Genomic DNA, 11,298 nt, shown 5'->3' on the forward strand with positions numbered 1-11,298 from the left:
CTGAGTTTCTCCTGTGTTTGCCCTACAATAACTGCAAAGTAAGCCACTTTATTTCTTCAGCTTAAAGGTTAAAACACGTGTGGATACACAGGTGCATACATGACTGATACCTTTTACAGTTCTGGCCACACCTGGTGCAGTCACATCAACTGCAACAACAGGGCCACATAAGTAAAATCAGTATTCAAACCGTTTACCATGCTAGTATATAGGCTGTCAATAATAATATATTTATCTCATTTGCGTTTTGGTTGCAAGCGTTCATATATCCAATGTGGCGGTCTACGGCGTTCAACGTATGTTTTTGGTGAAGACGTCAGCTTTGCCAAAGGCTTAAGTGTTATATGTCCTGCATGGTGAATGGAATTTTGCTAATAAACTCAAAATAACAGACCATTATATGGTTTAAGAGACAAATCTGTTTTTTTTTTCATAAAAAAGTAGAAAAAAAATGTTAAAGGTAACATACAATACCCTGTCATTTGAAATTTCACACCTGTACGTATTTAATTTTTGTCTTTATCACCCGGTTGATACCCAGACTTAGTCAGTATGATAAGGAACAGATTTGCCTCAAGTCTGCAACATTGGATCCTGCTCTTTACTGTAATTTACTTCTTCATCTATTACCGGCCCGGTTAGCACAGTTGGTAGAGCGTCCGCTTCGGGACCGGTAGATCCAGGATCAATCCTTGATCGAGTCACACCTAAGACTTTAAAAGAGGAAGTTGTAACTTCCTCGCTTGGCGTTCAGCATGAAGGGGATAGTGCAACGACTGGTTGACCCGTATCAGTATAATGGCTGGGGCGGCTTGCTTGACTTCGGTAAGTCGTCTCAGTGAGGCAGCACTAAATAAAAGAGCGGTGGAAATCCGTCCTGCAACAAGGAGGCACATTACACGTACATGCACCCTAATGATTCCTTCGTCGTCATATGACTGAAAAATTGTTGAGAACGACGTTAAACCCCAAGCACTCACTCACTCTTCATCTATTTAAAGCCATACTCGGGGGTCCTCGGAGGCCAAGAAGCCTCTCATCAATGCTGTCGCTGTGAGTATAATTCCAGTTCATGCTGGCTTCCTATCCGGCCTTGGGGTTTTAACGTCGTGCTAAACAATTTTTCAGTCACATGACGGCCAAGGAATCTTTACGGTGTACGTAATGTACCTCCTTGTTGTTGGGCGGATTCCCACCGCTTTTTTATCTAGTGCTGCTTCACTAAGACGACTTACGAAGGCAAGTAAGCTGCCCCGCCCGAGCCATTACAGCGTTGCACTATCCCATTCATGCTGAACACCAAGCGAGGAAGTTACAACTTCCTCTTTTGAATCTTAGGTGTGACTCGACCCAGGATTGATCCTGGATCTACCGCTCCCGAAGCGGATGCTCTACAAACTGTGCTATCCGGGCCGGTTCCGTAAGTGGGAATTAGGTCTGTCAACAACCCACGGATGGTCGTGGGTTTCCCCCGGGCTCTGCCCGGTTTCCTCCCACCATAATGCGGGCGCCGTCGTATAAGTGAAATATTCTCGAGTACGGTGTAAAACATCAACCAAATACATAAATAGATAAATAAAGCCAGGCTCAAGAATTTTCCATCTAAACGATGGTAATCAGTTTTTATGGGTGGACGAAATCTCATGCCTACATAGCCTACATGCCCGGGGTAAACCACCCACTTTGTTATTTATTTCATTGGAGTTTTACACCGTTCTCAAGACGACCTATACGACGATGGCCGACCTTTCGTAAGGTAATTTCCCACGTGTAACTTAGATATACGCCAACTGTCTTCATTCGCAAACGAACCCACGAATGTCGCCGACCGCTTGTTGTCACCAAAGTCCCACGGGTGGTCAAGAAGCTGCGAGATATATCAATTCCCTGTGTGAGGCCGGGCCATCTTCCGGCACTTCACGTGTCCTGTTTGTATTCCAAGACTGTAAAATACGCTCTAACACTTTCATATGCCTACCGCCCATATGTTAATTCACCCTACAAGATACCGCAAATTTTCTACTTGCGAGTAATTGCTCAGTAACACTCTAGTTTGATGGGAGCGTGTGAAGAAATAAAAAAAAATGTATACGTTATCCAGAACATAATGTGCTTTATTTTAAATGCATTGTTGTATCTCTTTTTTTTTATACCTCAAAACAAAGCAATCATGAATGACATACACGTGAATGTTACATCACTTCTCCATACATGCAGCTGCTCCAGCATCTGGGACGATCAAAAACGCTAAGGAGAATGGTGGAAGAGTGACAAGTGTGGAGGTAAGAATAGCCGGCGGCATGGGAGGTAACTCTCCCGAGATCAGCTCCAGCAGTTTACCGTTCAGATTTACCATTCTGGAACATAACAAAACCAATGTCAGAGCCATTTGGCCAAATAGGCCTACACTTTCGTACTTTCCCGAAGTGATGGACCAGTATTTGTCCATCTGACCACAGTGTCTTATCCGTGGTTTCAAACTGGCGCTGCTATTGAACGAGATATTTCGCTTCAATGATTTAAGAGCTAAGCCACAACCTGAAAGAATCAATTCAGATGAACTAACAAAGACAGTTAACGTCTTTAAATTGAACTACTAACCTTGTCACTAGTGTCGAATTATCACCGGAGGTGAGTACATACACATGAAAGTCAATACCCGTGAACTGAGAGAAGGATAATCCCACTGAGTTGTTGTACAGGTTCATCATGTAGAAGGTGATTGATCCCGGACCGTATCCAGACCTGCAATAACCAGAAAAAAAATACCAGGTTTGTGTATGGTGGACAATTCGTATGTTACCAATATATACAGATCGGACTTCGTTGTCTACGGTCATCTAATCGGTCATGTATTCCGACTTCGTTTTCCACGGTCATCAAGAGGCCTCCGTGACCGAGGTGATTAGCCCGCCAGAGTGATCTATCCACGGTCACCTATTCGGACTTCGTTATCCACAGTCGTCTATTCCAGTTTTGTTGTCCACGGTCATGTAGGCCTATTCGGAGGTCGTTGTCCACGGTCATCTATTCGGAGGTCGTTAACCACGGCCATCTATTCGAAGGTCTTTGTTCACGGTCATCTATTCGGAGGTCGTTAACCACGGCCATCTATTCGAAGGTCTTTGTTCACGGCCATCTATTCGGACTTCGTTATCCACGGTCATCAAGGGGCCACGGTGTCCACGGTGGTTAGCGCGCCAGCGAGGCGCAATGACTCAGGAGCCTCTCACTAATGCGGTCGCTGTGAGTTCAAGTCGAGCTGGCTTCCTCTCCGGTCGAACATGGAAGGTCTGCAAGCGACCTCCAGATGATCGTGAGTTTCCTCCCATCATCTCTTCGGACTTCCTTATCTACGGTCATCTCTTCGGACTTCGTTGTCCACATTCATCCTTATGGGTTTCCTTATCCACTGTCATCTTTTCAGACTGATTTGTCCACGGTCCTCGTTCAAGGCCATGTAACACAAGCCGTAAGGATGTCTTCTCCAGGGTATGGGAACGTCGTTTACTAAACCTGTCTATCGGAATGTCGTTCTTAACGGCTATCTATTCAGATATCATTGTCTACGTCTATCTGACATTAGGTCGTCATCCATGTCTCCAAGTATCAGGTCGTGGTTGTCTACGACTATCTAAGGGGGTGTCATTGTCGGAGCAACTCACCTACTACTGGTACAGTGAGTGTAGACCTTGAGTTTCTCTTCCGTTTGCCCTGTATTCAGAACAACTCACCTACTACTGGTACAGTGAGTGTAGACCCTGGGTTTCTCCTCCGTTTGCCCTGTACTTAGAACAACTCACCTACTACTGGTACAGTGACTGTAGACCGTGAGTTTCTCCTCCGTTTGCCCTGTACTCAGAACAACTCACCTACTACTGGTACAGTGACTGTAGACCCTGGGTTTCTCCTCCATTTGCCCTGTACTCAGAACAACTCACCTACTACTGGTACAGTGACTGTAGACCCTGAGTTTCTCCTCCGTTTGCTCTGTACTCAGAACAACTCACCTACTACTGGTACAGTGACTGTAGACCGTGAGTTTCTCCTCCGTTTGCCCTGTACTCAGAACAACTCACCTACTACTGGTACAGTGACTGTAGACCGTGAGTTTCTCCTCCGTTTGCCCTGTACTCAGAACAACTCACCTACTAATGGTACAGTGACTGTAGACCCTGAGTTTCTCCTGTGTTCGTTCTGTACTCAGAACAACTTACCTAATACTGGTGCAGTGACAGTAGACCCTGAGCTTCTCCTGTGTTTGTCCAGTACTCAAAACAGTCTCCCCCACCAGGTTCTTGTACAGAACTGTCAACCAGTAATCCTGCGGGGTAAATGTAGAGATTAGCCACTTCTGACAAATGTGATGCTAGTATTTATTGGATAAATCTTTCCTGCCTTCAATATCCCAGTGTTGCGAGGAACGCAAGGCGGTTTTTTCTGTGGCGGCCTTTTCTGTGGAGTTACTAAAAGCAAAAATAAAAAAAGAAAGATCGCAAAAAATAACGAACTAAAAATATGTTGAAACACAAACGCTGACTTTAAGTTGATAGATAACAAGTGAGATAGGAAATGGACACTTTAGCTATATGGCATTATATTGAGAGCCTACAAATAACCTCCTCTTGCTATAAATGATGGATGGTCGTGGGTTTTCTCCGGCTCTGCCTGGCTTCCTCTCAACATAATGCTCGCCGCTATCGTATAACTGAAGTATTTCTGAGTACGGGGTAAACTCTGAAAACTTAAATAAATATAAATGATGCACTGGCTTTGGGTACATTTAATGCTGTAACATTTGTCGTGTATTCATCAAGGCACAGTAAATTTCCGTTGAGGTTTGTACTTTGATTTAAGTACTTTGTGACACATTTCAGAAAGTTTCAGCTTTCATTTGACTGACACTGCAGCATATAAATAATCCCGATGAAGTTGAATATTGACACTTTTAATGCGACAATGACCTGTTTCCACATCTACATGTACATCGAGAATACCTCCAAAGGTAACGTACTGGGTTAGGACTGTAGACGCCATCAGAGTAATCCACCAGGCCGTAATTTCCACCCACAAACTCCTGCCGCATCACTACCTCAGCCCCGTAATACGCCGCCAATCCGAGTTTGTCCAACCACCTATCATGTTAAAGCAATTTTTTTACAGGTAAACCACAAATATGGGATGTTAGAATGTAGCATACTTGATTCAAACTTCGTGTTTTACCATACCGAATAATTCTTCAGAAACATTTAAAGTATTTATAACAAAATGAACAACGGCAAAAATGTGGCCTTTAAAGGGGAAAACTATGTAGCTACGCCGTTAGATAAATTCAGAGGACATATAAGGTGTCAGCACTAACAGCGACGGATTCATTATGATATCAGTGCCTAGGAAGAAAAGTAACGGGTACAGTAACGATGGATTCGTTATGATATCAGGTCTTAAGAAGAAAAGGAATAGGCGGGGAGGTCTGTGTGCATTGGGCGGGGGGGGGGGATAGGGGGTAGCGATGGGTACATTATGATATCAGATTCTAGGAAGAAAATTAATGAAGGTGGAAGGGCGATAATTACATTATGATATCAGCTCCTGGGAAAAAAGTAATGGGGAGAGGAACGATGGCTGCATTATGATATTAGTTCATAAGAAGAAAAGTTATGTGGTATAAGCGATGGCTGTATGATGATATCAATTCCTAGGAAGAAAAGTAATGGAGGAGCAGCCATGGCTACATTCTGATATCAGTTCCTAGGAGGAAAAGTAATGGGATGGGGAGCAACAATGGCTACATCATGTCAGATTCTGCAAAGAAAATTTAATCCCTTACATGAATCCTGCGACGAACGTGTTTGAGATTCCAGGTGCACCCCCGCCGTAAGCCGTGCTGGTCTCCCCTACCCAGAAACTTTGAGTGCCGTGAGAGACATTGCGTAGGATTTTCTGAGCTGACACCATATCGTAGATAAAACTGTCCAACTTGGCAGGATCCACAAAGTCCTGCGGTTGGGCAGTGTGACCGTTCATGTAATAGCTGGAATGGAATACTACAGATAGAGAGGCAACTGAATGAAGCTAAATCTTTGCCAAACCCAATATATTGGGAAATGGCCATTTGTACGAAGCCTTCTTGTTACCTGTAAGTAACTTCCACCTTCTTGAATATATCGTTCGACCGCCTGTTTGTACGTTTGTGTCCTTTTCAGTCAAAAGATCCTCGAATTTGAATAAATTTAACATAGTGGACCAATTATTAAGATTTCTGGCGCATGCAGAATCATTTAGTGTGCCATATTTGAAAGTATGTATACCTAAGCAAAAAAACTTTCTAAATACCTTTAGTCACTAGTAACTCTCCAAACGTCTGTGACTTACTGTCAGCACCCCACTAAAACGGACAGCCATCGTAAAAGTGAAAAACTCTTATGTATACCATTAAACAGCAATTAAATAAATAAAAATAATATTAATAAAACCTCTACGTACATTCAATGAAGCGTACTAGATTTTTTATTCGTGATTAATGTGGTATATAATATATACCATTAACTTTGTATAACGAATGCAAAATATACATGTACATGTATAATTATCTTGAAGCTTTCTATAGATTCTTGGCCACCTGAACGTCTGAACTGACTGATTCTGATTGTACTCAACGTTGTAACACAGACAAAGGAGGTACAAATAATAACTGCCACAGAACCTTGGTTACTTACTGGTGGAAAGTCATGGCATTGATATGCTCCGCTCCAGTTTTCATGAAGCTGAAAACAAAAATAGAGCATAAAATATTAATACCACTGAAGAAGTGACGTTTGAAAACTGGAAACTTATTACTTGTCACCATTTTCCCTTTCCTACATCCCAGGAATTCTGGTCCAAGCTGTACAGTATTGTGATAGTTCAGCTTTGTAGGTCAGGTGAAATATTAAATAAATGTTCTCCACTGGGTAGCCCCACAACATAGACGGAAATATGCTCCCTGTGGTCAGTTGGCCGATGGATAAAGGTATATGTAATCTGTGTAGCCTTTATCCAAAGATGCATGATATCAACTGTCACACATGTGTCCAGTAGATTTTACGTAGCAATGCTGCAGGTGGGTCTTACCTTAGTCCTATACTTCAGTGCATGAAAAAAGGCAAGTTATTCAACTGAGGAATTTATTTCAAAACTGTTTTTTTTTCTTTTTCAAAAGAGGTTTTCATTCCAAAGCTGAATGGTTCTTAAATACAACATATATGACTTTAATCGGCCTTACTTCTGCAGGTATGACTGAGTGAAGGAGTTGCTGTCGCCGGTAGTGTCAGGTCCGACCAGACGTCGTGATCTGAAGGCCGGCATGGAGTCCATCAGTTGGCGGAGAGTGCCGAAATCCCGACCCAGCTGTTGGGGATCCACTTTCCGATTGTACTGACTCGAGTATATATCGGGCTCTGTTGCAGACATTGGCAACATATAAGTTATTCTGAATGACATGCGAATCATTAACTGAACTGTAATTACCGGACTGTGTTACATCTCCAAAAAATAAAACATCATGATAGTGTACTCTGACAAGAATACCAAGAAGTAGAAAGAATCATCTTACGACAATAACAAGGTTATTACTAGAAGTCGGATAAGGAAGAGATTTAGAGTGATGTAATAGTAAGAGCAGAAAATTATGGAAAATTAGTGTATGGTGAGAGGTAAGATGAAGAGCAAGGAGAGCTAGTGTTCTCGGAGGAGAGAGTAAGGAGAATTAGTGTAGCGTCGAGAAGTAGGGAGAATTGGTGTACTCCAAGGAGAGGGTTAATAAGTCAGGAAAATTAGTACAGCTGCGTGAAGAAGGTAGAGGAAAAAGAATTAGTTACTGCTTCTGAATTTACTGTTAAAAAGAAGATCGAGGAGTGGGAGAATTAGTGTAGAGCAGATGGGCGAAAGGTGGGGAGAATTGGCGTGGTTTGATAAGTACTGTAAGGAGCTAGCAGAATTAGTGTAGAGGTAGAAGGGAGAATTAGTGTAGTTTGAGAAGGAGGATAAGGAGCAAACAGAATTAATGTATTCTGTTATGAGGTTTAGGAGTAAGGAGAATTAGCGTACTCAGAGAAGAATGTGATGAATAAGGAGAATTAGCGTACTCAGAGAAGAATGTGATGAATAAGGAGAATTAGCGTACTCAGAGAAGAATGTGATGAATAAGGAGAATTAGCATATTCAGGAAAGAAAGTGATGAATAACGAGAATTAGCGTACTCAGAGAAGAATGTGATGAATAAGGAGAATTAGCATATTCAGGAAAGAAAGTGATGAAAAACGAGAATTAGCGTACTCAGAGAAGAATGTGATGAATAAGGAGAATTAGCATATTCAGGGAAGAATGTGATGAATAAGGAGAATTAGCATATTCAGGAAAGAAAGTGATGAATAACGAGAATTAGCGTACTCAGAGAAGAATGTGATGAATAAGGAGAATTAGCATATTCAGAGAAGAATGTGATGAATAAGGAGAATTAGCATACTCAGAGAAGAATGTGATGAATAAGGAGAATTAGCATATTCAGAGAAGAATGTGATGAATAAGGAGAATTAGCATATTCAGGGAAGAATGTGATGAATAAGGAGAATTAGCATACTCAGAGAAGAATGTGATGAATAAGGAGAATTAGCATACTCAGAGAAGAATGTGATGAATAAGGAGAATTAGCATATTCAGGGAAGAATGTGATGAATAAGGAGAATTAGCGTACTCAGAGAAGAATGTGATGAATAAGGAGAATTAGCATATTCAGGAAAGAAAGTGATGAATAACGAGAATTAGCGTACTCAGAGAAGAATGTGATGAATAAGGAGAATTAGCATATTCAGAGAAGAATGTGATGAATAAGGAGAATTAGCATACTCAGAGAAGAATGTGATGAATAAGGAGAATTAGCATATTCAGAGAAGAATGTGATGAATAAGGAGAATTAGCATATTCAGGGAAGATTGTGATGAATAAGGAGAATTAGCATACTCAGAGAAGAATGTGATGAATAAGGAGAATTAGCATACTCAGAGAAGAATGTGATGAATAAGGAGAATTAGCATACTCAGAGAAGAATGTGATGAATAAGGAGAATTAGCATATTCAGGGAAGAAGGTTGATGAGTAGGGAAAATTAACGTACTCATCCAAGAAGGCTGGTGAGTAAGCAGAACTAACCCAGTCGGAGAAGGTCAAGACAGAAAACCAAACAGATGGCATGTACAATGAGCAAAAGAGAGTACTGAATTCTATGGAATAGGTGTGAGGTGAGATGTAGCGAAAAGTTACCATTGCCTAACTCGAGATCCATACGGTACCCTCTGTCAGCTGAGTATTTCATCAGTTCAATAGCATTTGCCGGATCCCAGGCTGTGCCAGGACGATATAGGCTGTTCAGACCAAATATAAAGCTCAGGTTGGCCTCTTTGACAAATAGATTCAGCTCATCCCAATCTGCAGCTATAACCACAAAAGGAGCCGCATATGTCATTTCCCTATCATACATGTATTTCCCCACGTTACACTGCCAGCAGATGATTCCAAATATGATAATGGTCTACTGCCTCAATAACAACATCATAGAGAATAGGACATGAACATAATGTGGGCAAGTATCAATGTTATTCAGCTTAGGCACTTTTTAATACTGAAATACGTATGTGGATTTTAAATTTAAAGAAATCAGTCATCACACAGTATGATTTCTGAAACATTCTGTTTCACGCGTACAAATACATGCATATTTTAGACATAGGAAGCGCAAACAGTATATTTATGACACAGTTTGATGTATGACGTAGGCCCTAGATACAGTAAACTTATGACACAGTATAATGTACTTGTATATCACCCTATTATGCATATATAAGCTATATTTTATGACATTGTGGTATATCACGAATATATAGACAGCATATTTTATGACAAAACGATGTATATCACGAATATATATACAGTATATTTCATGACACACTGTGATGTATTATGTATGCAGAGGTAGCCGTTACACAGAGTTGTACGATGAATGACAAATAGGCTCAGGCTGATGTATATGTATACGTGACCACTGAAAAAACCACGATATAATTACTCCAGCTAAGGACAAAGTTTAAAATACAGCGAGTAAGATCGACAATCTCGGTCACATGAGTAAAATGTAGGCTAAAACTCACATGTTATTGTAGAATTTGCAATGGCTGTCGTGGAATTCCCCACCTGATATATGAGGGAGTCGGCCGTAGTACCTCCCACCCTCAGGTAGGCTGGGTACAGAGCCTTAGCCAGGGTGACAGCCACAGGAGACCTGGGAATAAGACCAGGAGCCATATATAATTTGCGTTAATCAAACACATGTGCTAGCCTCATTGCACGTGCTGACTGAATGACTGAATGGTTATGGATTAACGCTACTTTGGCACTACTGCAGCCATATCGATGTATACTGAGATTCCATGCCAAATTTGTAAACATACTAGCTAAGGGGAAACTGAATGTGAAACCGGTATATTGTCTACATTTGACCGGAGAAGCATAAATGGTTTAAATTATAAAGCTAAGTTACGTTCAGGATTGTAACTACCACAAGCCTTAAGATGTGAATACCCTAGTAGTTACAATCAACTTAGCCAACGATTACTTTGTGGAACAGAGCATTTAATGCAAACATATGGATTGCAAGCTCAAGTAAAATAGCTCCACGATTTCTTCCCTACAAATTTCATCTTTCATGTTGGATTTGCCAAAGTTAAAATTTCTATCAATTAATTTTCTGTTAATGAATGTCCACATGTGCACGTGTAAAGTTAAGCGTTGCTTTTACTCTTCCCTAATTTCAGTACACGCACTGTTGGTATTACCTGGGGTTGAACGCCTCCCATTTGCCTATGATGATCCCAGTATCCAAGGTAACGCTTACAAACTTATCACTGGTCACAGACACGACACGGTCTGGCTGGACGGTCACTTCCAAAACGGCCGGCCACACGGACTGCTGAGTCAGCAGAAATGAGAGAAGAACCAACAACCACATAGCTGGTGACACCATGGCTTACCTAACAGGACTCAACACTGACACAGCCCTAGATCCTCGGTATGCCTTTATATTCATGTCAAGTTCGATCTATTTGTTTGTGAGATATCACGAGGTGTGAATAGGCCTACTGTACGGCTTATCTGCAGTACATTGTCTCAGTTCTATATACATATATGTACAGTTGTCTTCACTCAGGGTTGAGACCTATAAGTTTGCATGGCTATGGATGATAGTAACTTACACATGGCTTGGCCC

At 41.5% G+C, this 11,298-nt stretch overlaps 1 protein-coding gene across 1 annotated transcript; it reads right to left on the minus strand.

Annotated features, from left to right (window-relative positions):
- Positions 1-2,197: 2,197 nt before the first annotated feature.
- On the minus strand, positions 2,198-11,055 carry LOC135467556 (heparanase-like). Its single transcript, XM_064745328.1, has 10 exons — positions 10,868-11,055; positions 10,184-10,314; positions 9,300-9,470; positions 7,265-7,439; positions 6,720-6,767; positions 5,831-6,034; positions 5,015-5,135; positions 4,218-4,324; positions 2,602-2,745; positions 2,198-2,357 (listed from the first exon to the last, which is right to left on the minus strand). The coding sequence occupies exons 1-10, from the start codon at positions 11,053-11,055 to the stop codon at positions 2,198-2,200; spliced, it is 1,449 nt and encodes a 482-aa protein (XP_064601398.1).
- Between the last annotated feature and the right edge of the window lie 243 nt (positions 11,056-11,298).

This window comes from Liolophura sinensis, chromosome 6, assembly GCF_032854445.1.
Source record: "Liolophura sinensis isolate JHLJ2023 chromosome 6, CUHK_Ljap_v2, whole genome shotgun sequence".
Taxonomy (NCBI): Eukaryota; Metazoa; Mollusca; class Polyplacophora; order Chitonida; family Chitonidae; genus Liolophura; species Liolophura sinensis.